General features: G+C 37.8%; 5 protein-coding genes across 6 annotated transcripts; 2 read left to right on the top strand and 3 right to left on the bottom strand.

Annotated features, from left to right (window-relative positions):
- Positions 1–88: 88 nt before the first annotated feature.
- Positions 89–6,064, bottom strand: LOC657816 (uncharacterized protein). Its single transcript, XM_008197289.3, has 7 exons — positions 5,904–6,064; positions 5,360–5,856; positions 5,028–5,306; positions 3,147–3,914; positions 2,855–3,102; positions 425–1,026; positions 89–378 (listed from the first exon to the last, which is right to left on the bottom strand). The coding sequence occupies exons 1-7, from the start codon at positions 5,931–5,933 to the stop codon at positions 184–186; spliced, it is 2,619 nt and encodes an 872-aa protein (XP_008195511.1). The 5' UTR covers positions 5,934–6,064; the 3' UTR covers positions 89–183.
- A 38-nt stretch (positions 6,065–6,102) lies between these two features.
- Positions 6,103–9,319, bottom strand: dgt1 (dim gamma-tubulin 1). The gene is made up of 8 exons (XM_964325.3): positions 9,179–9,319; positions 8,377–8,879; positions 8,152–8,323; positions 7,941–8,104; positions 7,747–7,883; positions 7,575–7,697; positions 7,382–7,525; positions 6,103–6,539 (listed from the first exon to the last, which is right to left on the bottom strand). Exons 1-8 carry the CDS (start codon positions 9,211–9,213, stop codon positions 6,168–6,170), a joined length of 1,650 nt encoding a protein of 549 aa, XP_969418.2. The 5' UTR covers positions 9,214–9,319; the 3' UTR covers positions 6,103–6,167.
- Positions 9,320–9,591: 272 nt separating this feature from the next.
- Positions 9,592–17,263, top strand: CycT (Cyclin T). Of its 2 annotated transcripts, XM_001812945.4 has the most exons (8): positions 9,592–9,740; positions 11,685–11,897; positions 11,949–12,116; positions 12,172–12,457; positions 12,511–12,586; positions 12,713–13,427; positions 14,232–15,249; positions 16,006–17,263. In XM_001812945.4, the coding sequence occupies exons 1-8, from the start codon at positions 9,592–9,594 to the stop codon at positions 16,081–16,083; spliced, it is 2,703 nt and encodes a 900-aa protein (XP_001812997.2). In that variant the 3' UTR covers positions 16,084–17,263. The 2 variants fall into 2 exon arrangements, with proteins under 2 accessions (XP_001812997.2, XP_015836866.1); XM_015981380.2 differs by having other exon boundaries at positions 14,232–17,263.
- A 410-nt stretch (positions 17,264–17,673) lies between these two features.
- Positions 17,674–18,802, top strand: Prp38 (pre-mRNA processing factor 38). The gene is made up of 2 exons (XM_001812977.4): positions 17,674–18,307; positions 18,354–18,802. The coding sequence occupies exons 1-2, from the start codon at positions 17,840–17,842 to the stop codon at positions 18,747–18,749; spliced, it is 864 nt and encodes a 287-aa protein (XP_001813029.1). The 5' UTR covers positions 17,674–17,839; the 3' UTR covers positions 18,750–18,802.
- On the bottom strand, positions 18,747–20,672 carry Mon1 (Monensin sensitivity 1). Its single transcript, XM_964469.4, has 4 exons — positions 20,178–20,672; positions 19,934–20,131; positions 19,644–19,887; positions 18,747–19,598 (listed from the first exon to the last, which is right to left on the bottom strand). Exons 1-4 carry the CDS (start codon positions 20,471–20,473, stop codon positions 18,885–18,887), a joined length of 1,452 nt encoding a protein of 483 aa, XP_969562.1. The 5' UTR covers positions 20,474–20,672; the 3' UTR covers positions 18,747–18,884.
- Between the last annotated feature and the right edge of the window lie 50 nt (positions 20,673–20,722).

The following is a 20,722-nucleotide window of genomic DNA, read 5'->3' as shown; positions in this document are numbered from 1 at the left end:
TGCCACATATACGTAATGGCTTCGAACAGAAAAGAAAAGTTTTAATTGACTTGTCGCGGAAAATGTGTTACACAATGAAACAATGGGCTAGTAAAGAATAACAAATTTATTCAACAAATACATAATAAAAATTCAACGTTCACAATAGTGCAACAGTGTTTTCAAACGGCAGTGGACCAATAATTACTTCAGTTCTAAGATTTTCTGTTTCATGTACATGTCTAACTGTGAGTAGTCCAGAAGGGCATTTCGCACAAATTCGTGCAAAATCGAAGGCCACTTTTTATCCAACAATCGCAGTTTGTTCACCGAATTGCCCATTTCCTCCAACAGCTGCGAAATATATTGCTTGGCTTTCTGTCTAACCGCAACATCCTCCTGAAAAACGCATTATTACCACTCTCACTCAATTTTCCCCCAATACCCCGCATCCTTTCTTCCACTGCAGCGCCTCCTTGCTCACAACGCTCCTCAAATCGGGGTCCGCCGCCAAAAGCCACTTTTTCGCGTTCTGCTCCGAAACCCCATAACTCACGTCCAGCCTCAGCCTCACTAGAAGCGGCTGCAGGAGGACGTCGGGCAACGACCACAGGACCAAGTCGCTCAAACTTTGGTACTCCTCGTTGGCCTTTTTCACTTCTTCTTCGGTCACTTCCACTTCGTTGATCACAGACAAGCCCCAGTGGGAGAGTCTGTAGATGGCGTAGCTTCGCCAGTTTTTCTGCGTTATGGGGTTCCCCTCAGGGTCGATGTTGAGCGAGATTAGGCCTTGGACTTCGGCCAGAGCGTTGATTTGGCCCAAACAGTGGATGTTGGTCTCTTTGAAGAAGAAGTTGTCGATGTTGGGGAATCGTAATTTTAGCTTGTTTAGAATGCCGGTGATTCCGTTGAAGTTGACGTAGTTGAATTTGACCGAGTTGACGTCGTTGGCCTTTGAGGCGTTCCAGGGACGGTCGATAAAACGTAAGGCACATTGACCGTAAATGTTCAAGTATCTGCCGCAGATTTCGATCAGGTAATCGCCCCCTAAAAAAGACACATAAATGTCTGGGGGTTTTTATCGAAATTTCAAGCGATTACTTCGTAAATAAAATAATAAAATTGTGTGCCTTTTTTGATCTCCGAATAGAAGTGTAGCTCAAATTTAAAAAAATTGGGTGATTTTGGTGGTAGTTTTTTCAATTTAACATTTGTTATTTTTAAAATACTAACAATGCGTAGAATGAGTATTAAAATTAATGAAAATTATGCAATTTTTTGGCAAGAATAAAATTTTGACATTTTTTTCTTTTTAAGTTCTGAACATTTTATGTATTTTTAGAAAATTATAGTAACGTTCGAACTGTTTTTTTAACCCTCTCACGAAAGTTCAAAAACTTTGGCTTTAAGGCTACAGAAAGCAATAAATAACGTAAAATAAATAAAAAATTGTCTGTCCTGAAGAAAAATTCACTCAAAACTGACAGTGCTAAATGAAAATAATTCATAGATTTTTGTTTAACTATCCATAGAATTGAACCGAATAAATAGAATTCCACATTTCTGAAAAAAATCATAGTAAGATGCCATTAAAAAAATTGCTGAATTCAAAGACAAAAAAATTTTTTTTTAAAAATATACCACATTTAGTTAGCGCTTTATTTTTGACCAATTATTTTTTGAGCGAAATATTTAACAAAAAAATATTTTGTTCCACAAATACTTGTGTTATACTTGTATTCTATTTTGTTTTTGTTGCTCATGATTTTCTTTATTAAAAAAAAGTATTTCTATAAAAAAACGCTGGTGAAGAGTACATTCTATAGATTGCTTTGAAAGGAACAGTTTTTTACCAGTTTTGCATCTCCGTTTGCTACATTAAACTAAAAACATCTATTTTTCATACCATTTAAAAAATTAATTTTGAAAATTTATGTCTTGAGAAAGAAAATTATTAGCAAAATTTTGCCTGTAATTAAAAAATAAAGAAAAAATACAAGGGGCTTACGGTCTTAAGATAGAAGAACCTCAGGACGGTATTTATTTTTTGACTGGCACTAAAACTTGAAACACTGTACAAAAAGTGTATTGTGTATATTAGCTATTTCAGAACTATAAACCAACGTCGCATTTTCTCTTAAAATTAGCTGTAATAAATTATTCATGCATTTATAGTTTTGAAATAGCTAATAAGTTTTTTGGCGAATACTATTTATTATTTATAAAATCCAATATTTAATTTATTTTGGAACTTTTAGGTATTTATTTATCTAGAAGGCACTTAAAAAGTGCCAACTTTGAAGACCAACTTTTATTGATATTTTATGGTAAAAGAGTGTTTAGATTAGAAACCGAAATTTTTTATTAGCTAAAGTAAAAATTGGAACTCAGTTATTAAATATGTTATGACATTCAGGATGTTTATTTAAAAATACGTTCCTTAAGTTTAAAATTCGAGACACCACGTATAAAAAATCCTTACAATGGACAAATTTTATGATTGCATGTAAACATTTTTTGCAATAAATTTGATTGTGTTTCAGTTTTTTGTTCTAAAATTAAATTTTTTCTTTCAGTTAAAAAAATCGTATTGTCAATTTAAAATTAGAGTGTTGTGTAACTCGATTTATAGTGTTCACGTGATACTGCGCAGGTTGTGAATAATAAATTTATGAAAATAAACACTAATTTGATTTTTTTTCTTTTTTTGTTTGTTTTATTTTGTCGGAACCGAACGTAATCACAGCTGTTCCACAAAAAAGTAAACGAGTTTAATTATTGTCCAATGGTTTACTGTGTACCTAATTAGTCGTAGGTGTGTAAAAAAGCTTTAATAAATAAAATAAAACGAATGATTTGTTTATTGTGCTCGCACCTTGCTCCCTGTCCTTCCCCCCGGTTGTAACCGACGGCGACTGCTTTTTGGGCTTCGCAGTGGCCGCCCTGTTATGCCACCTCGACGCTGCCGTCCGACTATTCACTGCACTTTTAATATTCCTTGTTTTCTCAACTTTCGCCGACTGGTCACTACCTGACGTGCTGGGTGCAGTGTTCGTCGAAGCATTACTTCCAGTTTCCGCAACACACACATTTTTCGGCTCCTCTTTCTCGGTTACAACCGGCCTGAAACCACCAAAAAAATACAACGCGCGAAAATTACCATTTACCTCGGCGATGGCACTTGTTTCTCTTCTTCCGCGGGCTTCGGTTGCTCCTCTGGCTCCGTCTCCACTTCCGTTTCGGAACTTTCGGACGATTCGTTCTCGCTTCCGAGCGAACTGACCGAACTGTCGACGTTCGGGCCAATGCTGGAGAGACTTCCGGATAATTTTATGCTGTTCTCCTTCGAGCCCGCTTCGCTTTTCTGCTCCATTTTTTTGATGATCGGGACCAAAATCGGGGGTAGTCTTATGAACTCGTTACTTGAGGCGTTGGATGAGGAGAGCGAATTGTCGGTATCTTGCGAGCTGGTTCTTATTAGTTTCTTATTTGTAAAAAGAGGCACTTTGGTGGTAATACTGGCGTAAGTCTTTGCTTTCGTTTTTCCAAAAGACGTCAAAATTAGGTCGGAGTCTAAAGACAAGTTCACGTTTTTTGATAAATTTCTCGACGATTTTGCTGTTAAACATTTGGTCTGGGAGCGGAGGAGCTCCCAGTTGGTTCGGGCGTTTGAAATAATCTCCTCTCGACGAACATTCAAACACACGTCGCTGGTCAAGTCCATAAAAGCCGAGTTTGTGGACTCTTTGTTTCGCCGCCATGCCATTGCAGCTTTCCGCACTTGGTCGGTAATTTGCATCGAGTTTAGTTTGTTTAATTGAGGGAGGTAAGAAACCAAAAATGAGACACAATCGCCTCCCAGGAACACAGGGTTGTTGTCGATGGAGATCTCCTTCAAGTTGGACGATTTTGCCAAGCTGCTTATGTCCTCAACGCTGGAAAAGTTTATTAGCAGTTAAGAACATGCCCACAAAAAAATGGGCAAACTAACTGAATTTCAAAAACGTTTTCTCAGTTTTTTTAAGAGATTTTTGCTTAACAAAGTTTAATTAAATTAATTTAACAATAATGATGGCTATAGTGTACTTATTTTGAGAGAGAGAATTAAAAAAAAGAAGGAAAAAATCAGAAAATTTAGCTTTATTTTCCTCGATTTATGTAATTGTTTATTTATTTTGGTCGGTCCAATGAAAATTGGGAAAAATAGAGAAATCCAACAAAGACAGCGTTTTTTAAACGTAGGTATATCATGGGTTTAGAGATAAAAATCATTAACTAACGTTTTCATGTTTTTTAGATACGTACGAAATTAATAATAATTAGTAGTATAAAAAAAAACAAAATAATTCAAGAAGTTATTTCTATATAATTGCTACTTACCAATAAGTGAAAACGTACCTAATGTTGCAAAGTCGCAATATAAAATTAAGATAAAACGCTCGTGTGCACTTAATGAATTTGATCTATTAATAATTTTAAAATATTTCAGAAGTATTTTTTTAAGTCGCTTTCACTTGCACTAGGTTCAGGACACATTTAATGGAATACTTTGTTTGGATTAGTAAGAAGACTTTGGTACCAAGTACTTTGTTTTTTTTTTCTTTAATTCACTTATAGGAAGCAGATCTGAATAAACTCGTCTCAAGTTTATAGTTCAGATTTTTTCATATTTTGAAGATTGTGTATTTAACCACTGTAATACATTTATCAACATTTACAGATTGTAGATTTACAGATTTACTTAGTCTTTTTCATTACATTGTTTTTGTAAGCTTATTACTCCCAAAAAGAAAACAAATTAAAATATTTATGTTACCGCCTTTAACTCATTTTCATTTAATTTTACCTCTATACCCAAAACATTTGTTATTGATTTTAGCATATTTTTTTACAAACGAAAATTGATTTTATCATACTTTTCTTACTTAACGACTTTCGTTCGATTTTGGACTTTGGAAAAAAAATTTTTTTTTGATAAACCGAAACTTAAGGACAATGGACTGTGCTCTCTAACTTGAGTTGTTGTTCAACTTTATTCTGAAAAATACCTTTGCAAGTCATTATTGCTGATGAACAGCTTGCTCAAATTCGGGGTTTCCCCGAACCCCAGCAACTTTCTAAGACGGTTCCTGCGCAAGTTTAATTCCTGCAAAGACGTCAAGCCTTGGAAATCCCCAACTCCGATATACCGAATCTGATTCCCCGCCAAATTCAGCACTTTCAACTCGTTCAAGCAACTCAAACCATTAACATGCGTGATTTGGTTTCCGTGCAAGTCCAGCACTTCGATTTTTTTCAGTGTGTCTAAGCCCTCGATTTTGCGCAACCTTTGGACAAATCATTTTTAAATGAACAATTTTAGATTGCTTGTTAAAACCACCTATTTTTCCCCACTAGCAACACCCTGAGATTGTCCAAGGTGTCCAAGCAGCCCATTTGTTCTAACTGGTTGTCGTAGATGTCTAGAAATACTAAGTAGGGAAAATTCTGGGCTTGTAGCCCCTCTAAATTGCTGATTAAGTTATGTTGCAAGGATAATAGTCTGAGTTTCATTTCGCCGTCGATGATGGGAAAGGCGGTGAGCCCTCTCCTGTCCAGACTTATCCGATCAGGACTGCAGTCTTTCTCGCTTTGGGTGCGTGTGACATGGACGGAGCCATCGGCGTGCGTTTGTAAGGTGATGGGGTCGCATGGGATCAGCTTCGAGCTGTGCGCCCTCGAAATGCTTGACGCGTTTAAAGTACTGTGGGAGCGCTTGGTCAATCTGCGCTCGTTTGAGGGCAATGCCGACTCAATAGTGAGAAAGTCAGAGCGTTCGGCATCGTGTCTTTCAATGCTTTTTACGTGGGTTTGTAAACGGAAAGCCCTCTTCTTCTCCTACAACACACCGTGAATTTTTTTCCAAACACAAGTTGGGTTTTTACGATGGTTGCAGCACTACTGCTGGTTGGCATTTATGACCCAAGACCGAAATCATTTGTAGTGAGTTTCATTGCGAAAATTTGGAAAGAAAAAAATTGTAAACACAAACGTCGCTGTCGCAGATTACTGTCTTATCAACTACTCCACCCCTTTGTCTTGGACGGGTTATTGACCGGGAGCGTCATGGAAACGTACACAAAATTAATTCAAATGGCTTTATTGCGAATACAAAACGTGTAACAAAAAATAATACTTGGAACTTAAAACTAATTATCAGTAACTGGGGGCTCCGGGGCGGGTTTATCCTGCGAACTGTCTTCTTCCATCTTATCTTCGATTCTAATATCATTGGTATCTTCTTCAGGTATATCAATTTCTAGTTTTCCTTCGGGACTAGGTTCGTCGTCTACGTCGATTTGTACATCTTCATCCGGTTTTTCGTTCTCCGTGTCTTCGTTTTTAATACTAGCGTCCATGCTGGACTCTTCAAATAAAACAGACGGCAAGGTCTTCATTTCTTCCAAGTTGGGGCCGTAGTCTATAAATTCTGTCTTCACGTTGTCGGACTCTGACACCGCTTCCATCAACATGTTTTCGGGAGATTCAAAGGAATCCTCAAAGTCGGATTCAGAATTTTTCTAAATAAAAAAAAAAATATTAAAAATTATAATCTGCCGAAATTGGCTATTTTTGGTTTCTAGCCAGTTTTTTTGGCATAAAGTACCCACTATTTTAATGAATTTCAAGTCCTAAATTCTTTCAAAGATTTTTTAATTTTTTTCTGATTCTGTTTTAAATATTTCTGAAATAACTTGTGTCATTAATTCAGTATATTTTATATTTTTTTGTCATAAACATGCCTTTGTTACCATTTTGTTATGTTCTTTGTTTTTTTCCCATCAAGTTTAATCAGTGTTGCTTGTTTTATTTTTTAATTCTCCTTTTTTCATTTATTCAATTTTCATAAAAATAAGTATTTCGTCATAAATGTGTTATGCATCAAATTAATAACACTCCATTGAAAGTTTAAGTAAGAGAAGTATTTTTATTTCTTATTAGTTATTATGTATTTCACATTAGCACCGCCTGTATAATTTTAACGAATACCTAATACTATTTTAATGATATGCCAGCCATCTATTATTAAAAAATAAATCTTTATTAATCAAACAAATTTACTAAATAGTTCATAACTTAAAAGAATAAGAAACCAAACACCGGTTTTTTCCTTCATAAAATTAACCACGTGATTAAGAAACATTTAATCTTCAGAAATAGCAAACATGGGACGAATTCTGCTATGAAGCATTTTTTTCAATAGAAAATATTTATCAATTTTGTAATTTTTAACTAAAATTACATTTTCAGTGGTGGTGATAAAAAATAAATAATTTTAGCTCCTTTTAAGCTGTTTAGAAACAATTAGTCATAAATAGTGGCAAAATAGTTACGTATTTTTTTGTTTTTAATAACACCGTACCCTTAATTGCGCATATGATTTAATTGGAGGTATGTCCATATGCAAGTTGCAGCAACTGTCCTCAAAAATCGCCTCAACTGGTGTTTTACATTCTACATCCGCTCTCTTCTTACCGCACGGCCTGAATAATACTTGATTTTGATCCTACAATTTCAACACTTAAATGAAACATTACAGTAATAAAATAAATTACTTCTAAAATATGTTTCCTGCAATGTCTAGCCAGAGGCAGAGTTCTCTCCCCACACTTGACCCCACCTTCTGTAAACAAACACCGCGAGTAACCTGGCGCTTTGGAGAACATGCCATCTGTAATCTAATTTTATTTTTAATAAAAAAAAAATGTAAATAATTCGAATATGAACCTTAGCGCGTGAATCATGCTCTCTTTTATGAAGTATCGCTTCAACTCCGTGCGGTTTGTGGTACTTATTTAGCGCTTTGAGTTTTTTGTAAAGCCGCTGTTCTTTGGGATTTTCACGGATCTGGTTATAAATATTGCCTAAAAAACGAAACGAATTCAAATGAACTGGACGTAATTATTGTGATGTAATCTCACAGCAAGTTTCCTTTTCCCTCCTTAAATTATAAACATATTTTCTTTTGCATTCCTTAAAGACATGCTGCAAATGACGATATTGCTCAATGTATAACGACTGAAGCTTGATTAACTTTTCTCTCGTAATTGAACTGATTTCTTCAGCTGTGTACACATTCGCGTGCCTTCAAATACAAAAATTAGTCTCAAAAATAAAAAATTGCCACCTCACTTTAAAACGTCCTCCTGGTCTGAATCAACACTTTCGTTATCGGAACTGTCATTCTGTGCATCATGCCACACTGACGCGAACGTTGAAGCCTCAACATCGCTATCAGACTCACTACAGAAGTCCAAAACGTTGTTACAAGTGGAGTTATACAAGGCATTGGCGTCAATATCACCTAACACATTAATTTGTATTTGGAAAATTAATTTGAAAAAAAGGGTGGCTTACGGAACGGGTCCAAGCACTTGGTGCTCTTGGCTTCAGCCTCCTCCAGAAGGGCCCTCTCTGCCTCCTCTCCACTACCAGAAGTTGCCCGATTTCTGGGCTTCTTCAAGTAATGTCCCAACGAATATATCAGGACTTCTGCGGTTTGTGGCGGCTGAAGCCTCGAGTTCTGCCTGTTTTTCTCAAGTGTGACTTTAACTGCGTGATCGTTACAGTAGCCGCAGTCTTTCTTTTCGATTTTGGGGGCTGCCAGCTGGCAGCGTTTCCCGTTACTGGCGTAAATGTACGAGCACTGTCTGTAGGGGGCTGCCTTGTCTTGGAGGATGTGTTTGAGGCAGTAATTGAACCCGTCGAGGGTGAGTTGGGTGCATTCGTACGGTTTGTATGTGCATTGCTTTTTGTTCTTGAGCTCGATTTCTAGCTCGGCTTTGAGGGCGGCGACGTCTTTTTCTGCAGTCGTTGAAGGGGCATGGTTGGTTTTGAGTTGTTTTTCCGGAAACTGCATCCTGAAAATAGTGAAAGTTTAGTTTTGCGCGTCTGGCTTTGTTATTGACAAGGTTATGTTTGTTTGGCGGTATATTTCGAACGGTGGCAGCCAATGAGCAGCCGAGCGGAAATCGACAGCCGACATCTTTACTCAAAGCCATGCTTGTTGTGCGTTTGTGGATCTAAGGGCCTTAGTGGATTTCTGTGATAATTTCAGGGATTAGTTTAGGGATAATTTGCGTTTTTTCGGGAGTGTTGCGGTTTTCGAGTGTGTGGGTGGTTTTGGTGTTTGTTTTGTGGAAGTCGTGGGCTTGCTTACCGCGGTTGGTCGGCCATCTCTGAGTGAAATAACATCAAATTCCAACAACTTTGTGTATGTATATTTTAATTTGTTAAAGAACTACCTCTTTCGCGCGAAAAACTTTCCAAAAGCGTTTAGTAAACTTTAAGTAATAATTCGTGATCAATTCGAGACTTGCAACCGGAGATTTGCCCGTGAAAAGCCGACCCGATTTGCACCAGTGCCACTTCTAGGAAAACCCACATCGTAGTGACGCAACGGAAACCCTTGAAGCCGATTTTCTGGACAAAAGTGTAGTTAATGTGACTAAATTTCGCGACAATGCGCCCCCATTTGCCCCAATAAGACCAGCAAATGACCTGGAATAGCCTGATTTCGAGCCGTAGCGACACTTGCCTTGCTGTTATCGCGAGTCGTGTCGAGTGCAGTAAATGGCTAATAACAGCGATAGATGGTACTTCACGAAAGAGCAATTGGACGCTACGCCCTCGAGGAAATGCGGATATGATAGCTACAAGGAGCTGTCCTACAGGCAGCAGACTGCCAATTTCATCCAGGACATGGGACAGAGGCTCAAAGTGTATCCTTGCCGCATGCTTGCATTTAACACGTAGATAGCGCGAATTTCAGCCCCCTGGCGCCCCACGACCCTTGTTTTAGGTCATTGTGGAGCTATTGCGCCATGTTTCGTAAGTGACGTAGATAGCCCCCTCTACTGCGCATATTTGACGTTTCATGCAAATGCGATAAAGCGGCGTTCACACGACACGTGTGTTAAACGCACCGTTATTTTTATGCTTTTCAGGATTATTTCAACGTATTCTTTTCCAGAAAATTTATTATTTAACTCTTCTCTACGTTTGTTGTAGGTCAGCGGTTTTATTCATTTTTTTATTTTCTCTTTGAAGCAATTTTTCAATTTTTGTAGTAGTTTTGTCATTCTTATGCAACAATTTCATTTGCGATTTGTATGATGTAAAATAATTGTAATCTTTCACAAGAGTAAAAAATAAAATCAATTTCTTATTAAAAGATGTTTATATTTCTTGCAACTTTATTTTCAATTGATTTGATCTTGAAACTTTTCCTTTTTGTTTCAACTTGTTTTGAGTATGGTTGTGTTAAGTTTTTTTTATTATGTTCATACAAACGCACTATCTTATGCTCTTATGGATTTTTAATAATAAATTGATTTTTATTTACTTTTTAAAAATTTTAGAGCATTTCATGTCAGTGGACGTTTGAACGTTTTTTTCTATTTCTAAGTCAGAAATTTAACTTAAAATAAAATCAACATCAGTGTTTTTTATTACACAATCGCACAAATTCTTTCATATTACCACATAAACCTTACACTATGATTAATCAAAATAAAACCGACCACTGCTGACATTGCCTGAATGTCTACTGAAACGAACTGGGTCGACGAGTAATGTGGCTACAAATTTAAATTACATTTGTGCTATTGATAAGCACTACATGATTATAAAGTAAATATTTATTTACTTCGAATTTTTATGATGCACTAAACTTAATGGTGTACGTAATAATAGCCGCGGTTATTTTAAGAATTAGCTACGTGCTCGGACATATTTAAAAACGAGCCTAAGGTCGTGAAAATTTATAAAGAAAAATAATTTTTGGGGGAAATTTTAGTTACCAAAGTCTACTTATTATTTTTGGTTTTGGGGCAAGGGAAATAAATAAGTAATAAAGAATTTAAGTGTTTTATTTTGAATTTGAGTGTACGAATAATTGGAAATAGGATTTAACGATACAGGGAAATTATCTGATAAGCTACGCGGATAATTATTTTATCAGATGATGAATATAAACATTTTTGCGTCATGGATTTTTTCTAAATTTCATTGTTTAACTATGGAATGATTGGCAATACGGGGTTTGAGATAAGCATTGATCAACTGTTCAACACCAAAAAGCTTAATTTGGTCTTATATGGGTTTATATTTTTTGCAAAGTATTGCGAATTTTAAACCTGTTTAAATTTTTATTGTGGGAATCTTGAAAAAATCGGACTTACAAATCTCAAAGTGGCCTTTTAGCTGTTTTTGAGCGTATTATTAGCATTTTTATTAGCAATTTCTCTGTGATCCAATTGCTTGGACTAAGAAACAGAAATAACTTACCTATAATTAGTTACCTACTTCACGTGTACAATTCTCCCAATATTTCTTGATTTTCAGTTCCTGTAGATATTTCGTATCCTATTAATTTTCGAAAATGTTAATTACGTGGTATGATTTTAACCAAAGGCCAAAAGCACTAGTAACCTCTCACTTACACAAAAAATTGCCAATAAAAATGCATACAAAAAAATACAATACTGTTTCAGTTGAACCTTTGATAATAATCACTTGGCATTCGGGAAAATTCACTGTACACTCTGCTTCGTTTAAAAGAGAACAAATGGAGTAGAATTTATTGAACATTAAATTACATTATTCTAATTGAATTCAAAAACCTTGAATTATTTATTCTGGACCATTTCCTTAACCCAAAGCAGTTCTCAATTATGTATCAACACCGCCATCGTGTACATGCATCGGTTCTATGTATTCCACTCCTTCACACAATTCCCCTGGCACCAGATGGCGGCGGCGGCATTGTTTCTAGCCGCCAAAGTAGAAGAACAACCTAGAAAATTAGAATACGTTATTAGAGTTGCCAACATGTGCAGAAATAACCGAGATACAAATATCGATGTAAATTCGGAAAGGTAGTACTTTTCCCAAATCAAAAAACAATTCTGATTAATTGCCACTTTTAGGTATCAAACTCTGTCTCAGGACTTGGTATTTAACGAAACAGTCTTACTCCAAACGTTGGGTTTCGATGTCGCAATCGACCATCCACACACCCACGTCGTAAGATGTTGTCATCTCGTTCGTGCCAGTAAGGACTTAGCACAGAGTTCGTATTTCTTGGCCAGCAACAGGTGGGGATTTTTCGAAAAATCGATCCCACCATTATGATTTTTGGCAATTTTCTAGCTTGCATCTTACCACAATGTGCCTCCAATACAAACCGACTGTAGTAGCTTGCTTTTGCATACATTTAGCGTGTAAATGGTCGAGTTGGGAAATACCGTTGTCCACCGAAAAGAAAGAGTGGTTTCTGTACGTGGATCCAACGGTCACCGCCGAACTACTCCAACAACTCACCACCGAGTTTCTGAGTATCTTTGAAAGTTGTCCGTCACGACTCAAAGAGAAAATTATGAGTATCGGTGATAACGGAATGCATAATTGCACAGCCGCTATCACCAATTCACCTTTCGTAAGTATTTTCCTGTGGTCGGAGTTCTTTTGATTGCACCCGACCTATTGCAGGACACTGATCCGAAAAAGATCGTCAGTTCGGACCAGAAAGACCAACATCCGCATCGCACACACGAGAGTAAGACAGGTAAGAAATTACAACCAATTTTCATTTTTTTAAATTAAAATTATGTTCACGAACAAAAAAATAAGTGTTATTTGTGTTCCTAAACACATGTTTTAAGATCGTTTCAACGTGAATTTTTTCTTAAAGGTTCAGAACCGGACCCCCACAAGCACCGATCTTCCAGACCTCACGAGTCGGCAACCACCAGCCAGCAGCAGCGCGAGCGCGAATATCGCGAGAAGAAAGAACGGGAAAAACTGGCCCAGCAACAGCACGGCATGAAAGCGCCGCCCCCGGGGGCCGCCAAGCCGGCGGTGCCCCACGGCCACCACCGTCCCCCCGTGGACCCGAAGCTGAAGCAGCCGCACTCGAGGCCGTCTTCGTCGCACCCGCCCCCAGCCCGGACCGAGCCCCGAGACATCCTCCGAGAGGCCGCCAGGGACTCCCCGTTCGGGATAGCAACCAAAGACTTTAACAAAAATGAAAAAGACGTTCCGAAAACGCGCGATTATTTACTAAAACCGAATGTGGCGGCGGCGGCGGCGGCGGAAACGAACAATTATTATAACGGTGATAAGAATCGGCCGCCTCCGAATAAAGTTCCAGTTAAACATGAACAGGTTCGAAGGCACGACGAAAAGCCGTTTGTTAAGCCGGAAAGTGAAGTGAAAAGACCGCATAGTGTGCCGGGACATGATAGGAATAGTGGTTATTTAAGTAAATCGATGAACTCTACCTCGCAAAAAGTCAAATCGCCTTTAGACACATCGAAATCCGTCCTCAAACCGGGGGTGGGGCAGCCGTTGCAGCCGCCGCCGGTCAAACAGCACCACCACAACGGGAGCAGCAGTTTCAGCGTCAGGTATGGTATTGAATTTTTGATCAGTTGAAACAGTGGATGTACAGAGAAGTAATAGAAGTTTACAAAAGTTAAAAAAAAAGATTCAAAATACATAAAGATTTTAGTTTCAAAGTATCAATATATTTTCAATTTTTTTTTATTGGAACTGTAGAAAATTTTATAACACTCAAAATACAGAAAGGGTTTCTATACATACATTTTTTTTTATTAAAACCGCCAATTTTCAGTCTGTTTTTTAAGTAGAAAATTACATTTATTTTTTGTTTAATTTCATTTTAATTTAAATACAATCTTCAAAAAAATATTTGTTTTTTTTTAAATTTTGAAACAAAGTTAATAAACATGGTGATTGTACAATCGTATCTCAAATATGTATTAATAAATTTTACAAAAACCAGCGTTTATCTTTAAATAATACTATATTTTTTATCTAGGAATGTGACTTTTTTCAGAAGTTTTCTACAATTTATTAAAATTGTAATGGCATTCTCAATCAAACGATAGTGCAATGTTGTTTTGTGCAAGGATTACGTAAATAAAGTGGCTGGCGTTGAAAAGATAATATTGTTATACCATCTCCTCTATTTTTGAAATATGATCTTACTAAAATAATATGCAGATTACTTCATTTCTCCATTTTGTTGTTTTTTGGGCCCAAATTTTTGCTTGATTACGGTCATCTAGGGATGTTATTTTCTTGCTTTTTGTGTTTTATTCACTTTACTGTGCAAAAATGATGACCATTTATCATTTTATATTAAACTAAATCGAATTGATAACTGAACGCTTATTACTACCCTTTAGCGTCCCCGTTAAGGAGGAGGTGGTCAAGGAAGAAGAGAAGGTGAAAGAGGAATTGAATCCCGTCAAGAAACCTAGTCTTTTCTCGCCTGAAAAAAGTCCAATCAAATCGGAGAAAAAATCGCCGAGTCCTCTGCCAGTAAAGTCGGAACCGATGCTTTCGCCTCTTGAATCACCAACAAATGTTAGTAAAAGAGCGAGGAATTATTCGACTAGCTCTGAGCCGGAATTGCGGCCGGTTTTAAAGAAAATAGACCAAGTTGAAGGTTTTGAGAATTTGATGAGGGATTCCACCATTGGAATCAATAAACTTCACCAAATTCCCGATATCATAACTCCGATAACGGACGTGAAACGTGAAGAACCCCCGATTAGTTTTTCCAAAGAAATGAAACCCCCCGATATTATTCCACCTTTGTGTTCTGATAACAACATATCGACCTCTCAACCGATCGTTAACGGCATCGAAACAAACCCGATGCTCATCAGTAGTTTACTAAAAGAAGCACCATCAGTACCTCATCTGCCAGTGGTCGCGAATACAGCCCCGAAAACCGAACCACCCGCCGAAGTCAAAGAACATCACCACAAGAGTAAAAAGAAAAACAAGGAGAAACACAAGCATAAAGACAAGGACAAGAGCAAAGACGAGAAAGAGAAGAAGAAGAAACACAAAGATAAAGACAGGGAGAAGCACAAGCACAAAGAGAAGGTGGCCGAGCCGGCGGCCGAACCAATCAAAATCAAGATCCAGAAAGACAAGATCCAGCAAATGCCGAACCCTATCAAGATAAAAATCCCGAAAGACGTGATAAAGACTGAGGAGAATCCAGCGCCGGCGCCGCCACCAATCGGTCTCAAAATCAAGATCCCGCGCGAAATCATCAATAACTGCAATCCGGAAAGCGAGAAAAGCCGGAAACGGGAGCGGGATCGCAGTAGTCCGGCCGACGGCGGCCCCCCTGCAAAGCTCTCCCGCAGCAAGGACTCCAAACAGAACGGGAGACATTCGTATAATAAGGTAAGCGAATATAGTAAGAGTAGTGCGATGGGGGCGGTCGTTCCGCCCCCCGCCGCCCCCGCGTCCACCTATCACAGCGTGCCGCCGCCGATGTACACGCAAAACATGTACTATTATCCGCCGCATATGGGGGTGGGTCAGTATATGTATCCGGCCGAGAATCAGATGTACAATTATTATAATGGGGGATACGCGTTTCCGCCGCCGGAAATGTATCAGCAGGCGCCGCCGCTGCCGCCCCCGGCAGGGTCCAACCCGCCCCTGCCGATGGACGCGCCGCCGGACATACCGCCCCCACCGCCCCCGGAGTGATGTGTGCGATTTAGAGACACGATTTCGGACCTCGTGCTAGTTAAGATGACGTGATATATGAAGGGTTTAGAGAAATTTGTAAATAATTTATAAGAGTGCAATTTTTTTATCGATTTATACTTAGGATTGTACCGTGTTTTTGTTATTTTTCTGGTAGATATTACTTTGTTGAATTGTATCTATGTAGTTTATCTTGTAATTTTAAGCACTTTTTATAGTCTTAACACACTCTTTTATTTATTAATTCAATAAATAAGTCGACAATGAAGGAGATTCTTTTTTTGACGTGACTTGTGTAGTTTGTGCATGTGTTTTCATTTTCTGTTTGTTTTTGTGACGCTCATTGCATGGTCATGACTAACTCTGTCCACTACTAACGTGACCGGCTTACGTGTGAATGTTGGACCTAGCAAGGTCATTATATGGTTATTTGGTGCTTTGCAGGTGACACAACTGGGTGATGGCGATGCGTCCATACATAGGTTGGCCGAATCTAAGTATATCAACAAGAGTTCATCGTAGTAATTGCGACAAACGTTAACTATCATGTGTTAAAATCAGCCTAATGTATATAGTAGAAAACTTTTTTTAATTTAGAAAAAAATGTTTTAGATTTTTTATGTTTATATAATGTAATGGCTGATTGCAATACTGTTACTCTATTTTGTTAATTAAATTATTTTGTACGACCTCTCATTTTGTTATTAATAAATACTCAAAAGTGAAATTCGTTTAGTTTTATTTTATCACGGGTGGAAGCGGCTTTTCTGCGAGCGAAAATATTGCAGTCATGCCATTATTCCCCCCGATTTTTCTTGTTAGGAAGTTCGGCCTAAATCTTGTTATATTTAGATAGTGCCAACTGTCTTGTACAGCATTTTGGTCATTAGGTGATTCATGTAACCACATCTAAACATCATTCTCATGTGGAACAATAACATGCGTGTGACATTTTATGTTCAGTGTATTTCTTGTGCTTCTTTTGGTTTTGTTGCTTATGTCCGACTGATTAGAAACAAAATTCTAGCATAGTTGAGTGTAAAACTTTGTGATCCAATGGACTGAAATCTTAGGATGTGTTGGATTCGTCATGTATACAAAAATTTGCAAATATTTTAACGAATTTAATATTTTTAAGGGATAAATTGTAAATAGTTAAAATTTTATTTGATAAGTATTTATTATTTTGTTATTAATATACGATATATACGAAAACTGCAATTCTGGAAACTTGTACCTAAACAAAAATGAGAAAAACGAGTGTGTTAGGAGCATTATTTTATATTGTATTACAAACGTATATTATAAATAAAAAACTTAAATCATTGGAAATAAATATTCACGCCCACTTTTTAAGTTAGTTGGAATGTTTATCGGGCTTAAACAATCTAAAAAAATATAAAAACAAAAAATTCTTCGAAAAATAACTTATGTATATAGTCCACACGTTTGCTGCCTGTGTTTCACTGTTATTGTTATTGTATTCACTCATTCTGTTATTGTCTGTTTTCCACAATACAAACATTGCAAGACTTTCTACAGCAGTTGATTTTCAATTTTACTCCACTTCGAGGTGGTGAACGTGTTAAGTAATAAGTAAATAGACACTAAATTTATAATATACTTCTCAACAAACATAAAATAGACAAATAAAGCTAATGCCTAACTGTCTCAATGTCATCAATAAAGTTTTTAAAACGATCGCAAGTGTTTGAATCACCCAATCCCCCAAAAAGCAATTTTACATCTTTAACAATACCATCGATACGCTCATTTGGATGCGTTAATAATTTTCTACTTGCATAAATACTATTTATTAAATTATGAGCGTTTGTTCATGTTTAAATTAGAATGGTGTCTGGTGGTAATAACCAAAGTTACCAAAGGTTGGCACTTTTTGTGGGATTCCCACCCGCGAGTCACGCCTGGGGACTAGACGATATTAGCAAATAAGTTTTTATGAGAAATTCGGGAAACGTGAAACTTGTTTATTATTGAAGAACTAAATTGTTTCATACGTGTACTATTGTTTAATTTTGTAATGTATAACCTTAGCCTGTATTTCCTAATTGGATTATTCACACAGTATTATTTGTCTGTAATTTTTTTCACAATGCAAAGCAAAAAGTCTGATAAGAGCGAACCATTTTTAACCTCACTTTGTGTTTACTACAAGCGTCAACAATTTCTTAGAATTTATTGATAAACTGTGCATTTCTGTCGAATTCAGTTGTGCATAAGGTGCGTTAGTGAGTTTACAAATTAAATTAGGCCAATTATGGCAAATAGGACCGTAAAAGATGCCAAATCAATCCATGGCACAAATCCCCAGTATCTGGTTGAAAAGATCATCAGATCGCGAATTTATGACTCTAAATACTGGAAGGAGGAATGTTTTGCCCTCACTGCAGAGCTTTTAGTAGACAAGGCAATGGAATTACGATTTGTGGGTGGTGTTTATGGTGGCAATATAAAGCCAACACCATTTTTATGTTTGACACTAAAAATGCTACAAATTCAACCAGAGAAAGACATTGTAGTTGAATTCATCAAAAACGAGGAGTTTAAATACGTCAGAGCCCTCGGTGCTTTCTACATGAGACTCACAGGGTCGTCCTTAGACTGTTACAAATATCTTGAGCCTTTGTACAACGACAACAGGAAGTTGCGGCGACAAAATCGCCAAGCGCAGTTTGAAATTGTACACATGGACGAGTTTATTGACGAATTGTTACGAGAGGAACGAGTACGTGTTTTTTTTGTTACGGTAGATAGTAAAATTAATTTTTAAGGTTTGTGATGTTATTTTGCCACGCATTCAAAAACGCATTGTTTTGGAAGAAAGCAACGAACTCGAAGCCAAGATCTCGGCCCTTGAAGACGACTTGGACGAAGAGATTGAACTTGAGGAAGAAAACAAGTACGAGTTGGTTGAAGAAAAGCCCAAAGAGAAGAAAGAAAGGGAGAGGAAGCGGGAACGCAGCAGATCCAGAGAAAGGCATCGCAGTCGGAGTAAGGAACGCCACAAGAAGGAGAAGGACAAGGAGAGGGACCGCGACCGGGAGAAGGAGCGCGATAGGGAGAGAAGAGACAGGGAGAAGGAGCGCAAGGACCGGGAGAAAGACCGCGAAAAAGAGCGAGATCGTAAGGATAAAGACAGGAAACGGGAGCGAGACAGACACCACTGATTTTTCAATACATCGTTTTATACAATCAATAATTAAATACATCAACAAGTTTAGGATTGTGAATATCACAGATTAAGCCTATACCTTAGATTTCCACAAAATTTACATATTTATAATATATACAAATCAAATGGCTCAAAAAGTGGGCGCATTGAGATGAAACAACTTCTCCTCCCTTTTCTTAATCCAGTTCAGCAGCCGCCCCACTGAGTTAATCGCACTGTTTGTGTCAATCAAGGGCTCGAAAACTACATAAAGCTCAAAACCTCTCGTATCCCACGCCAAAATCGCCTCGTCTGAGTTTTTCTCAAATAACAACTTTAGCGGCCTCGTCGAGCAATGCAACAAGTTATGCGCCCGTTTGTACAACTTTGTTAGTCTCTCGTTATATTTGGTGTACGGTGGGGTCAAGCTTGGTTGGTAGAACTGTGCTGTACTTTTGCATTTGTACAAATAGTGCCTAAGTTCGGGGAAACCCGCAACAATGCAAGTTTCTTCTTTCGCACTCAGCGACTCATTGATTGCTTCTAAGCAGTTGCTGCGTCGCAGTTTTTCCACTATGCGTTGTTTCGCCTCACTTAGGGCAAAAAATACGTCCCTTTCCACCGTCAGGAGGAGCAAACACGCTTGACAGTCTTCAGCCAAGTAGGACACATGTCCGTATAAAAAACCACTAGCGTCAAACCGTGGAAGACATAACGGTGTCCAACTTTCAGCCGTTTTGAGGCTTTCGGAGGCTTGGACTAAGTTAAATATTAAATGGAGATCGGCCGGGTGAAGGCAATATTTTTTCATGCGGACTAGAGTGATAAGTTTATTGTTTGCGAGAAGTATTGCGAAAACTAGGTTCTGGAAACGATATTTTAAAAATGTTTTTTGAAACAATTTTTTTACTTTAATTTTGCTGCAAGCTCCGACAATGGCCGAGCTGATGTTGTCTCTCACTGAGGACGCAAGTGACAGACACTGGACTGCGCCCAAAGTGAACGAAGGCTCCTTCTCTGAGAAATCTAGCAAGTGGTCAATGAGTCTCTCAACACCTGCCAGAAGCCGTCTTAAGTCATAATTCTGGCGTTGCTCGTAAATTTTATTAAGTCTAGTCAAGGTTAAGACACTGGCTATTTGATTAAATACGTAGCTGCAATAAACAAAACTAGAAAAAATAACAAAGTGGGAACCCTCACTTTAGTTGTGAACACAGCTGATTTACACTTTCCTGCGTTCGAGAAACGGCGACTAAAATTAACGGTTTCTTAATTAAAAAGACAAACTTCGTGTCCCCGGCATGGATGCTCCTAATGGTGTCCTCATTTGACTGTACGAAGCTAACCAGTGTTTGCATAACACCGAACAACCAGGCTAGCTTATCCTCGTTTCCATATCTGAGACATAAGTTGTAAAGAAAAAAATTATGCAAACGATAACAACCTCGAATAGATGGGTTTCCCGGCCATGCTGAGGACAAAGACATGTTTGTTCTTACAAGCCCACTCCTTTGACTGGACGAAATCGTCCTCTTCGTTGTTAATTGAGAGATTCTCGCTGATTTCGTCAAAATTCTCGACGTTGCTGTTTTCCACGTTTGAGTCGTTTTCCGCGAGTGCATTCAGGTTTTTGATTTCTTCGAGGCTCGAGCTCATGTGATCAAAATTGTCAAAGGAGTCGGTGGTAACAAGGACACTCTCGGAGGCTGCCCCCGGCTCAACTTCCAGATTCGAGGACATTTTTTGTTGGGGGTTTTAGTTCACGTGAAATTCACGAACATTCTTGAAAAATCGTCGGAATTTTGTTGGGTTTTTGAGATTTCAATGCATTGCTCTTTGATTGATTGATTTCTAACCTCAACCTGACATTTTTTTGACAGTTGTCAATTTTGGTGCCAACCTTCTAACTAATACTTCTAACTAAAACTCTTAAGGCAGGGCTTTAAGGTGGTTAAACAAGTTAAGAGCAACTATTATATTAATTGAGTT

This window comes from Tribolium castaneum, chromosome 3, assembly GCF_031307605.1.
Source record: "Tribolium castaneum strain GA2 chromosome 3, icTriCast1.1, whole genome shotgun sequence".
NCBI lineage: Eukaryota > Metazoa > Arthropoda > Insecta > Coleoptera > Tenebrionidae > Tribolium > Tribolium castaneum.
Note: the sequence above shows the minus strand (reverse complement) of the source record. Positions and strands in the feature narration are given on the sequence as shown.